The following is a 20,716-nucleotide window of genomic DNA, read 5'->3' on the forward strand; positions in this document are numbered from 1 at the left end:
TTCGATCTTTATGCTATAATTCCATAATGTAACAACGTAAACTTCAAGATGATAAATAACCTATAATATTAACTAGGAAATGTATCTGTATATTGTAGTTTGTTTCAGAGTACCAAGAACATTTATTAAACCAGTCAAACTTTACTGTATGAACCTATACCTGTCAACATGTTTCCAGCCCAATCTTTCAAATGAAATAGATAGTAACTTTATGAGTGTATGCCGATGATAAAGTGTTCAAAGAACTTGATAAATATTATGGTTAAGGTTCGCCGCTAGTCATTTTGATGAAACTTTAAAAAAAAAAAAAAAAAAAAAAAAAAAAAATCTGGTTAGAAAATATAAATATTTCACTTTAGTATATTTAGTTCATTTTGGTGTTAATAATAAAATTCATGCCACGTTAATCTTCAGCGTTCTTCCCCTTTGCAAATAGGGAAAAATAACATTCTATTAAAGCTTTTTACCGATACTAGAAATTGAGATTGAGCTAATTGGTCATATGCTTAACTTAAATGAGAGTCAGTTTGCTAAGTTCATTCGATCTTTTAATTTGCTTTTGAATCATTCAATCATTCGCTTTGAATTCTTTCCATAATTATAATTCCTAAGTAAAGATAATCTGAACTTGAAATCATTCTATCTCAAAAGTCAGAAGATTTTTTTTATATAATGCTACCATTTAGGATACTTTAAAAATCAAACATAATATAATTTGTTACATAAATGTGTGTGTGTCTACAAGAAATTTATTGTACATAGGAAATGAAATTTTACTCGACTGAGCGGCGTTGGAAATACTTACTTACAACTTGAAAAACACTGATGTACACACCTTCTTCAAGAAGGATTATGGAAACTAAGTAGTATATATAGTAAGGCAGAAAATTCCTCCCATATCGTTGATCTCATTGGTTAAATATACACATTTTTATCAGTTTTCTTTCAAAAGAAAAGGAAATCAGTATAACAAGAGATAAGACTCTTACAAAGACATTTTCACTTCCACAGCTTTAATTTATCGTTTTATTCTGTTAGTATAAAAGTACAGTATGACTGTTTACCTTAATTTATATTATTGTAGTTTGGAAATCCCAAATGAAATATTTTACTGAAAGCAAAATAAGATAATCTATCTCTTTGGTTAATGATTAGACCAATATTCTGAATTTTCTTGGTCAGGAATAAAATACGTAACACAAGAATAGGACATGTTATAGTTAACACTCCTTTTACATATAAAAAGTCTTGTTCCAAGATGTTTAGTGAAATCACAACGTTAGCTATTAATCCGTATTAAAAGTAAATTCCTATCAATAACAAAGTATGATCTGAGTAAATGTTTGATTATTCTCAGAGAATAAACATATGTTTTGCGTTTTTCGGGAATTTTATTGTGTGTTTGTAAGGCTGTTGTGCTACGTGTAAGCTGTAATAATGTACTTGTCCTCAACTATAATATTCCTGAAATGAGTTTTTTTTCTTTTTCTTTTTTTTTTTTTAATATTCATTACGTAGATCCATTGCACCTTAGCACAACGCATTTCACTCTGGCATTACTTACTTGTTATCACAAATACAAAATGAAATGTGTCCCCGATGTATTTTTTAGTTTTGTATTTGTAGAGAAATCAACATGCTTCACTGATGGACACGTTCGCATTAAAACGCATTTCTTACATTACTCAAGAAGAGATCTCTTTCATTTGGATACTTACACTATTGCCTTTGTATATTTTAAATACGCACATAGCTCTACAAAGTAGGTTCAATCGGTAGTTTGCATCACTTCATGCCAGTATCTTCCTTTAGGAAAATGGTGAGCACTATTACCATTTACTTGAAGAGTGAAAGGGCTACTGTTAATGTTGGTTTTCTGTTCGGGAACTTCACTAAGTGTTCCTAAAGATTTTGTAGTGCTATATGCTCCAATTGTACTTTGCGTCCTCACTGAGTGTGTGTAATCACGAGTTCCTCTTCTTCGTAAAGTGAAGTCCCGCAAACCGTCATTTATGGAACGATTCCTCCAGCGTTTCCAGTCATATCGAGCAATTGGATCACCAGGTCCCCAATCTCTTGAAGGTTTGAGAGCTTCAAGAAACCGCTAATGAGGAAAATATATTAAAAATTAGAGATTTTCTTTATATATATATATATATATATATAAACGTAATTTTCCACTCATTAACATAACCAAACTTGGTCTTAAGACCAATTACATAATATTTAATTGTTACATAAATATCGTAAAGAGCAAGTATCCAAACATTCAATATTTGAAGCTCAAATCAACAAGACAATTATTCAGATAAAACCATCTTCAGTTTTACTTTTATATTTCCTGGAACTACATTTTTGACTTATTTTCAGTTAACTTTGTTCCTTGAGCCACTATATATATATATCAAATAACTTCTATTTATAACCTAAACGATAAGTTTTAACAAGTAGTTGTTTAAATACGACATACAGATTTGAAAGTGTACTACATAGAAAATATTTACTAAAAAAGTGAATACATTCCAGACTAAATGCAACTACTCAATTATAATGCAGTTCAAAATAAACTATTCTGTGTTGTCTTCATGTATATATATCTAATATCTTTTGTAAACTCACCTTTTTTTATTCTCAAGAATAAATAAAGTAATATAAATAGTTTTAAACAAAGTCAAAGTAAATTGAAATCAACTGAAGTGTAGAAAATGTATATTCCAATTGAACACAGAAATACGAAATACTTCAACATTAAGAAAATTTAAATCTCATGTCAGAAAATTTTGTAATTAAATTTTGATAACTAATCAAAATTCTCTAATATTTTAAAATGTCTCCACTTATTACTAAGTTATTGTACTACTTATAACTATGGTCGAAGCAATTACTTCGACAAGCTTTAAAAATTCTGATTCAATATTGAAAGAAGTGACAAAACTAATATTTTTGAACTCCAATATGTATTTCTTTTGTACATATACGGAAATACAGAAATTCGTCTAAGCAAAAGAAACCTTAAGACAATCTTGGATAATAAAGATTATTTGAATGAGCGAATGGCAACTTAAGTGTTCAATTAATAATTGGACCGCTGTGTTAAACTTTCACTAATCTCTAATAATCACCTCATTCTTGAAAATGTGAAAAAAAATCATAATTTGGAAAATATTTATCTTCATATGTCTAATAATTAATTTGTAATTTAAAGATAATTCAGATTTCTTTCCGTTTCCAACGTAAAATAGCTTTAGATTAGAATATATATATATAAAAAAATGTGTTCTTACCCTCTTCAAACCAAGCTCTACCTGATTGTAGATCTTACTTATTGCCGTACATATTATAAGAGCCCATGCAAAACAGTAGATTGCCCAACCGGTTGCATAAAGCCACATTGGATCAGTCTTCTGTCCCACGCCATTCAGTGGTTGAATGATAAAAGACCATATTTCCAGAACCTTGTAAACAAAGAAAAAAAGAAACTTTTCTGTCCCAATCTCCGATAAACATATTAATTTAAACAAGGAAAACAATTTCTTATCTTTAGTAATTAAATGATAAAGCGGTCTTTTTTATGAGAGTCAAGTTCTTAGAATTACGTGGGAAATAATAAGCTTTCGAGAAGATCTTTACAGATACAAAATAACAGAAAACTAGATATCAACAATAAATCAAAGTTTTCATGGGTATTAAAACTGTATAATCACATACCACTCAGTTCCAAACTTTCTGTAGAGCTTTAAAGTTATGCTCTGTGAAAGATCAAGCACAATTGTACACTCGAAACTAGGATGATCGTTTATCTCATATGAATATAATCTTATACACATTGGGCAAATGGGGCGATTGAAAAATATACAAGTTATGCACGTTTCAAAGTGTAAATTGTGGGTGGTGATACAGTGTGTCCCCACTTAAAACCAGTACTCCTCACTTTCATATCATCACATAAGATCTCTTCAGATATTTGAGTCATTCTATGCATAATTAACAGAAAATGAAGTATATGACGCCTTTCAACAAGATACCATCGCCCACATGTCCGACCTGGTTATGACCCGTATCAGTGAATTGTTTCCCGAAAACAGGCTTGTTAGCAAAAATGTGTGTATTTCGCGATCAGCGGACTCAACATCTTGTGATTTTTTTTAAATTTTTTTTTTTAAATTTTTTTTTTTAATGAGGAGCTCTGAAAGGCAAAATATACGTTAATAATCTTAGATGATAAAGAGCATTGCAAACGAGATAAATAACATCTCTCCTGAAGAATTACAACGTATTTCTCAGAACATGCTATTACAAGTGCAGCGATACCTGGATGTTGTTAGATGGCACTTCCAGCGTTTGTTATAAACCGGAAAGTTTTACAAAGAAAGTTTGCATAAGAGGAGTAGTAATATAGTGATACATGCACGGGCGTCTCTGGCGGGGGGGGGGGACACGTCCCCCCCAATATTTTGAAGTACAAAATATTCAATATTTTATTCTAATTTAATTATTTACTAACGATAGAATAACATATAAATAATAATTTATTTGGAATATAATATTCAGGCTGTGAAACGATTATAACAGAGTTCTTGATATATATATCAGGGGATCCAAGGTAAGCAGAAGGGTAAAAATGGAATCGAAGATAATAAACAGGTTGGACTAGGAAGTACCATTTAAATCAATTTCTTTGATGTCCCCCCAAATTTTACATGCCAGAGACGCCAGTGGACACATGTTTAACTTTGTGTTATTTACATATGAAGTAATGTAAAATGTCTTTTGCGTAAAAGCCAGATAGACAGTGGGTCGTATTGGTTTTATGTGGGACACCTTGTATACTCAATATGGCAAGTAAAATGAACAGCTTCATACTCACTGCAAAGATCCCAGGAATTAAGTCGTACTTTCGAGGTAGCGGTTCTCATCGTCAGCTTGTTAGCTGAACATATTCGTGCAAATAGGACTCTCAATCCTCAACAATTATTTGCACTATCATTACATCTTCAGGAAAACGAACATAATAGTGCTAATTTACGTTTAAGGGAAAAAGCGAAAACTACAACTGAACGCAAATTAAGGAGTCTTTTTACATTCATAAATCAAACTCTGCTCTCAGTCTTGACATAGGTGAAAGTAATCCGATTTGGAGTGAACTTTTTATTTCATATTGTCACCAGTTGGAAAGAAAGAAGACTTAAAAAAAAAAAAAAGTGATTAGCATCATAGTGTGTTACGATAGCTCATGTGACAGTTTTCTGACGTTACGTATGCATTTACTTCGATTTTTTTTTTTTAAATCCTTTTCACCTTTCTTCACGTTTCTACCTTTCTAACCTTTGTCAATCAAGTAAGCTGAGGATGAGGACTCTGTTCCTACTTAGCTCTTGGGTTTTTTTGTTGTGAGCATGAAGTTTTTCGTGCTATATTATACGCAATTAAAGCCTTCACAAAAATCTAGATTAGCATAACATGCACTGGAAGAAAATTTTAATTCAAGATATGTCCGCTATTAGCAGAACCCATCTGTTGAAAAAAGAAAGAAAGAAAAAGAAAAACGAAAATTACAAGAGTCGTCATAAACAAAATTGAGTACCAACAATGTGGATAGAGATAGAGCTTATAGATTGAATGATATTTTGAAATGTTCTGTTTCGATAGTAGCATTTGTCCCTAATTTTAAAGATTAACTGTTCTTGAAATTTTAATTTCAAGACTAGATCTAATTTAAACAATATTTTAATTATTATACATCATCACGGTTGGTCAACAATGTTTGTATTACTTTGGTTTATCATTTTAACAAAATAAGTCTTTTTGTCTCTGTGGTAACATAAATACTACGGAAATACATAAACTTTTCAGTGTGGAACTGCATGGTGTATTTTTCTCAGAGTGCAAGTGGAGGAATGTCTCCTACTATGATGGTTAGAAAGTTTTGAAGCTCGAGACGTCAACCAGCTTGAATCTTTCTCGCTTCTTGGATACATTAAAACTGATACGTAAGTCTTGCAGAGTATTTATGGTAATAATGGGAAGATATATTCCAGTGTAGCGTTATAGTAACATTTCTCTGATCTATCTTTATGCTAAGAAATTAATAGGAGTATCTATCTATACATAATTTTCTATAGTGAACAAAAGGAAACTAAATATAGTCTAACTTTAAAGTCTTAATTATCCATCCCCCGCCCTTTCTCTCCCCTGCCCAAAATACTTATTTTCTTCATAAGCTGACAATTTTTAGCCGAAATATTGAATAAATTACTTTCACTCACATATGAATGGTATAGTAAGAAAAATATTAATGTTTGCTGCCACTGGTCGTACGTGTTTATGAAGTAGCAATATATTTACTACGGAAAAATTTTTAATTGCGAATGCTATTTTTTTCTTGAATGTCTGTTTTATCGTAAAAGTAATTATCACATACGTATATATATTTATATATTCTTGAAGTTCAGCTTTCATTTATTTCTTGTGGTTTAACGTCATTCGTTTATGCACTAAATCTAAAAAAAGGCTGATAGTGAGGTAAATGATGATAATGAAATTAAGAAAGTGGGAAGAAACTGAAGAATCCCGAGAAAACACACGTACATGGTGTTTGTTCACCACAAAGATCACTTGGCTGGAGCTAGGCTCGAACCAGGAACTTCACACATCAGAGGGGAGCGCTCAACCACTGAACCTCGTACACCATACAAAATTTCAATTAGTAGTTAAATGGCAATTTTTTTCAGTATTCAGATTTTAGTACATATATAATCTATGGATGGGCGCCAATGTAATCCAGAAGAACCACATAAAAACTAAAAGATCGTTCTAGGCGTATCAAACGGATACATATATCCAACTGGTGTCTAACGCGTCGACTAAGAGGTAGCCCGTAGCTGTCTGCCAAATGTCAGTATCAATAATTTTTATTAGTTTATGACCCTCCTCTAGTAGGCTAATGAACATGTAAGTAGGCCAGTCGTGATTTCTGAAATGACAAGTAGTTCTCAGCCTTAAAAAGGCTGGCCACTCTGTATATGAATAGAATATTTTCCAGCATAAATTTTCCATTTTCTTTGTACTAGTAAGCAAATACATTGTAACAAAGAAGAGAGTTCTTCAATTTCAACTTCATCCCCTCAGCATTAGTTTTTATCATACTGATCCTACTGTTTTTTCTATTTTAAAGTGTTTTGTATTCAACAACTAAAGTGGCTTCTTTTAACATACTTTGTAACAGTTAATACTTTTCTAGCACATTTATAAAGGTTTATGAATTGTGGTTTCATAAGTAATCTACAAATTATGAAATATGTATGAAAACTATTAGTCAATATCTACACATAATGTAGATCAGCCATTTCCAATCGGTGTGCCGCGACGGAACCATTTGTATGCCGAAGGCGGTATCAATGACTATTTTTCCGTTATTTAATAGGCAATTGCAGTTCCACAGGTAATGTTTCTTTATGATCAGAAATCAGTTACTTTGTATTAGCTATGAAAATAAAAACGGTTAGTTTTTTATGGATATATCGTGAGATTTAAAATTACACAGTTAGTAAAAAAAAAAAAAAAAAAATAAATAAAGAAAAAAAATGAAAAGCGCTGGTGTAGATACTAGTAATAAGTCATAGTGAAGGAATGACACAAATAGCATTTATAAGACAATATTATTTTATTTTTGAGTAATTTTTCTTATAGTTGACCTATATATACACATTCTAATCTGACTGCGATTGGTATATATAGACATACATTAATATCTTCATGGAACAAACGATAGATATATGCTATGCACAAACAAGATCAATTAAATTACACTACATAAAATAATACTTATGAACTGTATATTCTTTGTCTTTTGAATTATTAGACTTCCAAACTATGCTATGCATAGTGTCAGAAGTCTTACAAGATGGCTTTGTCCGTCCATTCGTCTGTCGACAGGTATCAGAGCAAAAATGGTAAAAGATATCGAGATGCCGTTTTCTGCAATTGACTCAGCGTCCGAAAAATAGCTTTCATTATCTTCACTAATTTTCTATTCGAACCGGAAGTGGTTCAAATTAGCCATAAAACGATAACAAGTAGTGAGAAGCTGTTTCTTGCAAACGATTCAGCGTCTCAAGGCAACCTACAGTACCATGACCATACGTAAACACTACCAAAACCGGAAGTGGTTAAAATTTACTACTACTACTTCCGGTTTCAATATTGATTTTCATAGAGTAGAAACGGTAAGAGATCGAGATGCGGGTTTTTGCAATTGTTTCAGCATCCAAAGGATAGTTTTCTCCTTCTCCATTAACACTATTCAAACAAGTGCTTTAAATTAACGATTTACGGTTTCAATATTTATTGCTATAGAACAAAAATGGTAAAATACAGTGGCCAACGGTTTTCTGCAATCGATTCAAAGTATCAAGAAAACATGCCATCACAACCCGCAACATTCTACCAAAACCGGAAGTGGTTGAAATTTTTTGGAATCAATACTGATTTTCGTAGAGCAAAAGAAGGTAAGAGATATCGAATGCAGTTTTTTGCAATTGATTCAGCTCCTCCTTTAGTCAACTAATCAAGCCGGAGGTGGTTCATATTAACGAATTCCAGTTTCAACCTTTATCACCACAGAACAGAAACAGTAAGGCATAGAGAGTAATGATTTTTTTTGATATAGATTCAGCGTTCGAGGAACAGGTTTTATTTTTGATCTTATTAATCTATTGCAACCAGTAGTCCTAGATGTACTACTTGAAGTTTGAATATTCAATTCTCATAGTTTAAAAATCTACTGTAGTTTTACACTGTGAAACGGAACTCACTTATTATTCAAAAGCAACCATCAAAACGTATACTTTGCTATTCTTAAGACATACATGCATTCCGCTTTACGTAAGTTGTCATTAATAAACATATTTTTTTCTCCTTTACTCATTAAAAATTAATATGTCAATACTTCATCAGCTTCTTTGTATTCATGTAATGTAACATTGTTTTTATGAAATTCATACTTGTTATTAGAAGAATTAGAATCATATATTTTTAACAAACGTAATATGATTTCTTTGGGTTAATATGATGGTTTTAAATTTTTACCATAATTTGTTCTTATCTCTCTGTAACTAAAATTACTTATTTAGATTTGTTTTTATATATTAAGTACAATTATAAAGCTTATGACAGTTACATAGATCTAGATTTTATTTCTTCAAGAGGAAGAAAGAAAAGAATAATATTAATATTATTGTGGCCAATCGTATGTGCCAGTTTTTATGCTTTGGATCTCAAAAAATAAATAATTGCTACTAAAAATATATTTTCTCTCTGCGTTCTTCTAAGAACTTTCAGAAATTTAGTTAACCGGAAAAAGAAAAAAAAATACATACTATCAGAAGAATTGGAGTAGCAAATAATAAGATTTTCCACATTGGTGTTAATGACTGCCCATATACGAACTCGAGATCCTCATACAAACTTTGGTACCCTGAAATGAAATTTTTCAAAGTTTTAATGCAAATCTTTAATAGACAATTTGCGAATAAATAATGCTGCAATTCTAAAACATATGTTAAATACGAACAATAATCAAAATAATGTAGTAAATAGAATGAAGAATTTTGTCGGAAAAGAAGTCACTAAATTCGTACAATATCCCAAAAATTACATACCATAGGCTAAGCAATTCATATTATACGTTCGATATATTTGAGCCTCTGCTGTATAAACAGACTCAGAGGATGATGAATTTAACAGACTTCTAAGACGTCAGTGATTACACAATTCCATGCCTATATGATTATTACCCTCCCCCCCCCCCGCAAAAAGGATAATTTAGGATCTGGGAGGCTAAAATCAGGTAAAATCACTATGTTTACAGGAGAAATGAGTTGATGCTACGTAAGTGTAATTACTAAGTACTAACATAAGATAACCTAACCTAGCCTAAACCATCAAAAACAGAAAATATGGGAAGAAAGTACGAATTTTAAGCAAAGAATTCTGGCCCCCAAATTCAAATATCCTCACCAAACCTAACCTAAACTAATCCAAACTAACCTAACCTAACCTACCTAAACCATCAAAAAATACAGAAAATATAGCAAGCAAGTACGAAATTTAAACAAAATATTCTGGCCACCAGTTCCAAAACTATGCCAAAAAAGAAAAAAAATAAATAAAATAAAATAAAAAGTGGATATTTATGCAGTCATTAAAAAATACGGAATACGAGATCGGAGCATGAACGGGTATTTTTCACAGATCTCGACCAAGTAGATGCTCTAGGGTTTGTGATCGAAATAAATCAAGCCAATAGCTGATGTGTTGAGATATTATCCTGCTAAAACCAGGTTAGAAACACTCCCTCCAGGTATGTGATGGTCCGAAATACGTAGGTATCAAACACTGCAACTATTTGTGATAGTTTCATAAAACAGTTTCCAACCTTTTTTGACTGACGATACATTTTACAGATCGCGCACGACACACTTTTATTTGATTTTTATTAATAATACCATAAATCATAGACGTGTACTAAGTTTCTATTAAGTACGGTAGTGACTATTTAGTACTGAGTATTGTTGCTACCGCTGAAGGCATTGAAATGTTTAGATCGACTGTATTACTAGGTAATTATTAAATACTTAATGATTTTAAAATTCTAAAATTTCGCGACACACCGGTTCGAAATCATTCCCGTAAAGAGCCAACCGTGATTTCATAATTCCCACAGACCATACTATATATGGTACGACACGGCAACTTCTGTATTTGACCAGGTAACAATGTGACTTCTCAAAGAAACAATAATAGACAACACCATGCTATTAATTAATATTGTTCCATTTGCGTAGAAAGAGAAAGGAACGAAATATACAATTCTCCCTTATGGTTTGTAACTTTTGAGGTACACAGGAGATATGAACTTAATATATCACACTCCATACTAAGAAATGAATACTGCTGATAAATTATTATCACTCTAGTGTTGAATCTTTATATTATAGTTTTCTACAAATGAAAGTACGTGTGTATATGTAGGGTATATATATATATATATATATATATATATATATATATATACATAAAGTAAATGTGCAAATGTAATAGTATAAGTCATTTATACTACTGTACTCTTTAAAAATAATACGTATATCATGAAACTATCTTATTTCCGACTGGAATATTCAAGAAATTACATATAGAAAATATAGTAAGGTAAGACCGTATTCATACTAAAGAACGAAAAACATTAAATAGGGACAATGATAGTAGGTGTACTTTTTACTATTTACTTATAGTAACTATGTTTATTTGACGTGTCTTACAGTTTACAAGTATGTATAAAATGAATATGTATTTATAATAATGTAGATTTTCTATTTTATATATAAATAATAATACAAAGTAGAAATCACTGTATACACACTATAGAATATAAATACAATCTATATTTAAGACTAATATCAAAAATATACAAACGGTAGTTGAAAGGATTTTTACTACGGAAAGCAGAAATTTCAATATTTATTACATGCCTATGTTTCTGTCATTTATTAACATTTATGTATCATAATGTTATGACAAAAAGCCATAAATGCCATGACATTTTCATACTTTTAGAAAGAGTGTAATTTTACAATTTAGAAGCAACTTATTTCCATTTTCTCTTTCACTGTTTTTTAACCGCGCATGAATGACAGCATACCAAACATTTGGCTCGCTCTTATCAGGCCAAGCGGTCCAGTGTCTGATAATAACTGCAGTCTATTACCATTGAACCAGGTATGGGCAGCTTTTCTAAGTCGCTGGCATGTGTGACACATAACTGCTGTTGACATGTATTTCAGTGTTTCAAGATGCCGAAAGTAGGCCTTTCTAGGAAAGAGAAGATGAAAAAAATTGAGAGTTTGGATGTGGTGTGTTTTCAATGTCATGAATTCTTTCCAAGTTACTTATTTCCAGTGTGCTCCAGTCACATTTGGATCATTTTCACAGTGAAATCTTTCTGACAGAAGACAAGATCTTTCGTATGAAAATCTTAAGAAGTTGTTGATAATTTCAGAGAACGAAAATACGAAATAACTTTCCTAAATGAAAATAAACTGCTAGTGTAGTGTGAAACAACTTCACATCTTATGCTTTTAGTACATCTTGTGCTTTGAATATTTTCTAAACTGCTAACGGAACTGCGTGTGAATAAAGTATGACAGTATTTTTGCGTTTATCATTTTGTTTCATTGCTGCTACTAAAGAACGTTGAACAGATCATTAAATGTTGTCCCTTACGGGTTGTGCAATTTACAAGCTTGCAAAAATTTTAAATTGTAAGTTCTAACTGCAAAATAAAAGATTTTGTTTCCTAAGATCCATATTTTTTATTCGATTAGTAAACCAATTACAGGCTATTATAGATTTAAAATATTTTAGTACCTTTTTTTTTCAAAAAAAAAAAAAAAAAAACCTTTTGATTTTGCCATTTTTTTTTTAATTTTGTCTTTAATTCCGGACTCTAGTTACGACTATGTATCTTTGTGCTTTTATGTATTCAATACTGACATGTTCTATACCACTTTTATACCTCTATATGGTATGTAATTGTCATATTAACACAATAAATCTAATTTTACTTTACAGGAGAGCATCGGCACGTTAATCACGTCAAGAGGAGGAGAATCCACTCAGGAAACAAGGTAATAAAGCAATCATGAAAACCTGATAGTTTCGTAATATAATGTCATTAGCGTACAGAGAACAGTCATTTTCTTCTGTGTGTGTGTAGTTTTAACCTACTTTTCAGTTATTTGTTATGGTTTGTTACTGTAGCAGACAAGCTCTTTCTCGCGTCATTCGTACTTCCCCTTGTAATATTATGGACATAATTATTCTATAATTGGCAAAGGGTATCGCATTATCATTAAATATTTTGTCCCTATGTATAGGTTTTGTGACTAACATCAATAGCACTAATTTGAATAACTATATCTAAAAATAGGAAAAACTTACCATATATCCAAAAGAAAGCTATCAGTTCAAATATCGTTGTTAGCATAATTATTCGCCTTACAGCATAATGTTCCAACATATGAATAATTTCTAATTTAGGCTGTAACAAGAAATTGTCTTTTATTACAAACATATACACGATTAGTTTTTATTAATATTCACCATACAATGCTAAGTTATATATACAATTTTTGATAAAGAATTGATTTTAAATACAATATTTAGTAAGAAAAACTATTCGATTTTTTTTTTTTGGTTGAAAATATAGTGAGTAGTATTTGTATGTAAAGTTAAATATTTCATATTTTATTCACAACTGAAATGTAAATCCTGGAAGGTATGAATGTGACAGAAGCAAACCTAAGAAACTGTACAATTCTAGGGTTTTCTGTTTTATTTGTGTACTTTTATTGTACTGAATATCTTTCACGTGTAAGTAACCTTTAACACGGTGTCCGGCACATAAGTAACTAAAGATAGTCTATTTTCAATGTGTCAACAAGAAAATATTTTCTTTCTTCAAATGCAAAATGACACTCACTGAGTTTCGTAAATAACGAGAAATTTTATACAAGAGATAGATCGCAGAGAATATGAAAACATAAAACTAACCTTAAATTCTTTGTATTCTATGCAGTATAATTTTCAAGATTTTTCTAGACTTTTGGATGGTGATTGAGGTTTGATTAGACATACTTATTTAATTAATTATATCTTTGTAGTATTTTAAGTAAGAAACAGATTTTTATTTGCTTTCAATCGCAACTTGGCAGTACACTACATAAGTTGTAGTTTAGTTTCCAATTCCTAATTCAGCAAGTAGCTCTAACGAATCATGTTTTTCACCACACTAAATCACATCAACACGGCTAAGAAAATTCTTCCGCAACTAAATAGTTCCCTAATTTTGTTTCAGGTTAAAAGATTAAATATCTGTTTTCAACTCAACGGGCCTTTTCAGTAGTAGCGGGAAAATATGAGACACAGACCTACAATTTAGCGTGGATTCTGAACCATACATGCAGTATATACATTTTACTGGATCACTCACAAGTAGACCTGATTGCTACGTTTTAGTTAAATATCAGAGTTAGAATTAAAAGAAAAATGTAATCATAGTAGGATGCATATTTAATATTCATTAAAAAATAACTCTAAAGCACCCAAGATAGTGTAAGTTTCGAAAAAAAGTTTATTGTCGTCTTCATCACTATCTTTACAGGAAACTTATGTTGACTGTGTAACTATATCCTGTTGATTACCTTCTTCCTAGTAGCATTACATTTCTTACTTCCAGTAGTCCATAAATTTCCCTTGTATCTAAATATTCTTCTTCGTGAGCACTAACCAGTATAAATGAAAAAGTAAGTTAAACTGCATAAATAAAACTATCAGCGATCATTGAAATGCAATGTTAGAACTTATAATAATATTTAGGTAGAAGAAGAATTTTATAGAGAACTACTGAAAGTAAGAGAAGTAATTATATTAGGAAGAAGATAATTAACGCGATATAGTTTTACAAACAATATTAGTTTTCTGAAAAGATATGTGATGAAGAAGACAATATCCTTTTGCTGAAATGTTCACTTTTAGATAATTTTGGTGCTTTCGGAGTAGTATTTTAAATGAATATCTTAACTACAATTCAATCCAGATAGGTTAAGAAGTATCAAAACATCATTTATATAATAGTCTGAAAGGTGAACAACTTCATTTACTTCGTCTCATATAGCCTCGCTGATGAACGGGACGCTAAACTAAAATGAAATGAAAAACTTCATTTACTTGATTTTTTTATCTATTTTAAAACTTATGATCTTACACATGCAAAAAACAGTGTTTCATATTGTTCTTGTTATAGTTAACGTAATGGTAACAACACTTACTGGCACCATACAGAGTATTCCAACAACAAATAACACTATACAACCACCAGCCACAACATGCCACCATATCCACTTTTCTTTTGTTTCGATAGTAAATCCAGCAAATGCTGTATACGCCAATGCTATCTGTAATAAATGAAAAAGTAAATTAAAATGCATAATAAAACTATCACTGATCATTGAAATGCAAATCAACCAAAATATACGTATACTGCTCATACAAGGGGAAAAAATCTTCGAATGGAAATCAGATCTCTCGCAAAAAATTGCAATTCCTGTAAGTAAAACGCTTTCGGCAAATGGAGTGAGATATTTAGAATACGAAAATTCCCTTTGTTTGTTAAATTTTATGTTTTAACAGTAGTGTTAAAGAAACTAAACAAACAAAGCACGGAACTAGATCCCTAACTTCTTGTGGGTCTTTTAAATAAGTAAATTAATACATCAGAAATACTCAAAAATGTTGTTTTCCTCTCTTTATTAAATTCTTATTTATCATTTTGAATTTAAACATCCCGGAACCACAAAATTCCAACTACGTGAGATAAACTTATATTTCCCCTCTTAGAAAATTGAACCAAACACTTCAGCTTCAATGTAATTCATATCACTTTCATTATTGAAATGCCTTTTTGTATGAAAATATATATCTTACTTTAGATAAGGTTTCGGACAGTATCATTAATTGTATAGAGAAGTTTTTGTTTTTCATCTCACTAAATAGTATCCGGTAAACTAACATGGGACAGTAAACATTTCCAATGAATACCTACTCTAAATACTTTTATACTAGGATGTATTTTTAAGCAATATCTCAACTTTAGAATAACATTGTTTTAGACTGGAATAGTATAAACTCTTTCAGTAAAGTGCTTCATATATACATAATTACATATACGCAGTGGCTTACGCAGAATTTCAAGGAGATGGAGGTTCAAGCACTCACATCTTGTATCCTTTCAGGATACGCGTGGATATATATTTGTTCATAATATCTTGATCAAGGGGGGTTTTACCCCCGAAACCCTCCTTGTATACACCTTTGTACATACGTAGCAGTATTTGCCAGCAAAATTCCTAGTTGATTCACATTTATTTAGTCTTAAAGTGGTGAACAAGTAAGGCCCATATTCTCCAAATACAGTTTCTAAGTAACTTCGCAATTTGAAGAAAGTATACAATGCAATCATTGTAATGTTATAGAAATTTCCTGTATGATGTTTTATTTATTCGGAAAATTATGTCATGGTTTATATTTAATGCATAATAATTCATTATTTCTCAATTTCTTATAGGATCAATAACATTGTGAATCTGCTCTACCTATTAGGACAGAAATTTGAACCATCGTTAATCTCCGTTAAGATCAAGATATCTCTCATTTTCTTACAGAATACATGGAAAGAGCTTTTTCTGATATATATTGCTCCCGGCATGGAGCATGAGTAAACTTAATCTAAGATTGTTTTGTCCTTTAAAAAATGCTGAGGATAAAGACAAGTTCAAATTGTTCAGAAGGAAGTGTCACTGTGACAATTGTAGTTTTACCTGTGTTCCAATTACGAAATAGAGCAGGAATATGAATTACAATTTTCAAAATGTGGTCGAATTGTGTTTTTTCTGACTTCTCCAGTATGAACATTACTATATTATTTCAGTGTTGTTTCGCGGATTATTTTTGGCAAGAATATCAAAATTAGAAATTAATTTTTACCTAATTATGTTGTTCTTGAATTTGAGTCTAAGTTGCTAGATTAATAACGCTATTTGCAACTGATAAATTTGTTTCATTCTTATCAAATATTGGCTTATCTTAATCAACTCTTAGGTACTTACAACACTAGCAAGACCTGCTACAGTAACACCGAAAAAGGTTAAAGCAGCCCAAAGTTGGTGTAAGTCTCCCATGTTATGTTTGGCAGCAGCTTCGTAAACGATACTAAAGAAAAATATCTCAGGAAATTCAAAGTTGGGCAGTGGACCATAATGTTGTTGCATTCCAATCCACACGTAGACTGTACAAACAGCTATCACACCCAGCAACAGATTAAACACTACATACGAGACTGCAGTCCTAAAAGAAGAAATAAGGTAATTTATTAGTCAAGTCCAATTGAATACAAGTATTAATACATACTACGAGAGTAATAATAATAATAATAATAATAATAATAATAATAATAATAATACGAGGAAGGATCAGAAACTAAGGTTACAACGTTGATATTTCTGGAGTTTCGTCTGTTTTAGAGGAATGAGGACCGTGTGGTAATTTTAATACACGGAGTTGAGGGCTATGCAGTTTCAGCCATCTTCCACCTACGGCGCTAGCTGTAGATAAACACAAATGGCGACTCATTTGTAAAACTGGCCTCGCGAAAAGTGCGAAGAAGTTATTCGATTTGCGTGGGCGAAACATGTAACTGCGGCTGGAATTCACCAGCAGAAACTGTAATGTCTCGTCAGCATGTTGCAGAATGGTGTCGAAAGCTTGCGGCTGGTAGAGGAAACGTCACCGACGAGGAGCGCAGTGGCCGACCCAGCACGGCATCAACAGATTTTAACAGGTCTCGTGGAGGAGCTGATTTAGCACACCAGGAGGATCACGTTACGGACTTCACTGTAAGCGACGTTCACTTGTTCCCGCACTGCAAGGAGCATCTCGGAGGCCGTCGCTTCGCTTCAGACGAGGAGGTGAAACACTTCGCGAAAAGTGGCTGAACACGCAAGAGCAGGATTTTTTTTTTTACCAGGAGGCAATCTTCAAATCCATCCCACGAAGTGCCTCAACTGATATGGAGACTATATCGAAAAATAACCTGTTTGTATTGGTGGTTTATATACACGTTTCACTGCAGCTTTGTAACCTTACTTCCTGATCATTCCTCGTATCTATGTGCATACCAGTTAAAAATAATGCAATATTGTGCATTTTGAAAGACAGCAACTACTATTTTTAAGGAACTTAATAATATAAAGTTAGGATGTTAAGAAAACAAACTAGTTACGTCATGTAGCTATCACATTTTCATTAGCTTAATTTTAATAAAGACCAATTACATTTTTTTTTAATAAATGGTTTCATTGTTTGTCTGAACAACCTGTACGTGAGTTTAAAGTTGAAATTTTCGATCTGGTATAAAACGATTAGAAGACATTTCTTTTCATAAAAGATAAAGATTTGGCCAAAACATTTACTCCTTTTGCTCAAATCTTTACCCTTGATTTATATCTAAGAATTTGAGTTATATTGATTTAAGAAATTACAATTTAACTTTTGAACAGATCTTTAAACTCAAGTGTATAAATAACGAAAACGAAAGAAGGCAGTTTCTAAGAGCGAGAGACTCATACTGTCAGTATTTACAGGACTCACATTATTAGTGTGTACGAGGAATCGTTAAATCTGGAGTTCTATCACAAAGGAATCGCTGTATAGTTTTTAAAACATAAACTACCAGTTTACTGACCTATCTTACTTCAGTTCTAGAACGCTTGTATCGAAAGTTAAAAATGTGTTTATAAAGTGATTCTATCTTGATGTGAGTGACTTAACCTAGTGAACAAGATAACAGAATAAGTAACTGAAATTGTAATGAAAACTGTTACAGATTCAATCAATGAAGTAAGTTTTTGACTTATCTCCTTAATAGATTAATAATGTGCCAATTACTGCCTTAAATTAAATATCTACTGAGTAAATGATTCACACACACGTTATTTTCTTTGAAGAAAAATAGGAGGAAAAGCATAAGATACATCAACTTTCCGAGATTTTTGTAAACATTTTATAATATTACAAGTTACAAAAGATAGTCTAAATTACTCATTTAACATTGCCATCCTGATGAGTTCTTAGTTAAATTTGACAATTTTGTTGGTTAGGTCACATAACAATTTGAATGTTTCCAATATAAGTTTAGATATCACTATTCTAATCATGCTTTTAACAACAACACTATTTAATTCTAATTTTATTTTGAAACCCATTATGTAAACGAATTTCAATTTATCCAAAAAGGTTAGTAATAATAAACATACTATATTAATTCGAGTACTCATTTACCTACCAGAATGCACTGGTTTTAGAATATAGTCTTCCTGCACAAGTTACTAGGCTTCCAAATCCAACATGTGTTGAGAAAAGCATCTGGACTACAGCAGAATGCCACACCTGAAACACATATCGTTCCAAAGTATTAGCTTTTACTTAAATTATTGAAACAAATATAATAAATTATCTGCAAAATAAATTAAGAAGTGCAAAGGTAACCAGCATACCTACAATACTCGCTCAGATATTAATAGAAAAAATGTATATAAGATGACAGATTTCTCAATTTTTAATTATTTTCTGTTTCAGTGTTTGAAATATTCTTATATGATTACGTAATTTATTCATTCAAGTGGTTCAGTAACAATGTTTTTCTTTGTAACAATTATTTAGTCACTATCATGGTTATTTCTCATACTTCGAGACTTCTGTACAAATGTGATGTTCTGTTTCTTCTGCTAGGTTTAAATTTAGTTGGGATTACACCCATAGTTTACCCTACTTTAAAATATATATATATATATATATTTAAGGAATGTTAACGTAATTGAAGATAAATTGCTGTATTAGAGTAGAAGAAATTAATAGTTGACCATTTGTTTACTAAATTAAGAGATCATTTAAATAAATATCTAATAAATTCTGACTAGAGTTTAATACACCTATTTATTAAAACAAACTGAGAGTCTGATGAAACCAACTTTGAAGAATGGGTAGATACTTTTATTAGAGAAATAGTACCTTTACTATACAGAAATATTACATTAGATCTATTAGGATTATTATATAATGCCTGCATAATCATTTGATCATTTCAATTAAGATTTCCAGTCAAACAAATTCATTTAATCTATTGAACGTTGCGATACTAACACGCACTAACTCGTTTCGCTTATAGTCTTCAGATTGTAAATAAAGAGATCGTAAAGCGTATTTATAATTAAGGTAATAAGGAGACAACAACTAAGCAAATATTACAATAATAAAAACAATATATCGAACGATACAGAACCGTTTTATCTAGTTCTTTGTATAGTTCTAATGAGCTCTGAAGTTATATTCTTAATGTAAAAATTATATACAACAATGAAATCCAACTAATATTTAATGGATTTTGAGCACTAAAACTGTGTAAGAGATAAACCTAAAGTTTGTTGTGCAATTCGAATGACATGTCTTTCAATGGGTGTTGATTTCATCTCTCACTACCAAACCTCATTTAGTCGAACCAAGCTTTGAACTAACAAGTCTTTTCACCATTTTAAAATTGCTTTAAATATTGCCTTTACCGCTCATATTACGAATAATTCAGTAATTTTTAATAGTTCTTTATAAATTCAAGGATGCTGTTGAACAAATGTGACAAAATTTGTTATTTATTTTAATGCACAGTTCTTCAATAAGTTTAAGTTTTAGTGAAGTTTAATTTGTTGTTTTACAAACACGTTTGTAATAAATATGTTTGCTTAACGAAACTATTCATGACTAATAGTCAACAATGATTATAACTCTTAAAGATGATAAAAATTGAGGAAGTACATTTTATTTAAAACAGTCACTGATCTTAGATTGTTTATAGACTTTCCGAAACGAACACCAATTAGACCACTACTGCAGAAATGGTATTAAGTTGATATGTTTGTATTGGTTAGTGTTTCTAGTTTTCCTCTCTACAAAGAATATTTTTTTCTTTAGCTTTTGTATATTTACATGAAAACTATAGATAAGACAAACATCTTTGAAATGAGATCCCTAAATAGAAATAGGTGAACTTGAA

At 31.1% G+C, this 20,716-nt stretch overlaps 1 protein-coding gene across 1 annotated transcript; it reads right to left on the reverse strand.

Annotated features, from left to right (window-relative positions):
* Window positions 1–261: 261 nt before the first annotated feature.
* Window positions 262–19,090, reverse strand: blot (solute carrier family member bloated tubules). The gene is made up of 7 exons (XM_081765488.1): window positions 18,956–19,090; window positions 16,722–16,959; window positions 14,886–15,011; window positions 12,997–13,096; window positions 9,378–9,475; window positions 3,285–3,455; window positions 262–2,104 (listed from the first exon to the last, which is right to left on the reverse strand). The coding sequence occupies exons 1-7, from the start codon at window positions 19,033–19,035 to the stop codon at window positions 1,769–1,771; spliced, it is 1,149 nt and encodes a 382-aa protein (XP_081621614.1). The 5' UTR covers window positions 19,036–19,090; the 3' UTR covers window positions 262–1,768.
* Window positions 19,091–20,716: the final 1,626 nt, after the last annotated feature.

The sequence above is a fragment of the Thermobia domestica genome, chromosome 7, assembly GCF_964235325.1.
Source record: "Thermobia domestica chromosome 7, izTheDome1.hap1.1, whole genome shotgun sequence".
NCBI lineage: Eukaryota > Metazoa > Arthropoda > Insecta > Zygentoma > Lepismatidae > Thermobia > Thermobia domestica.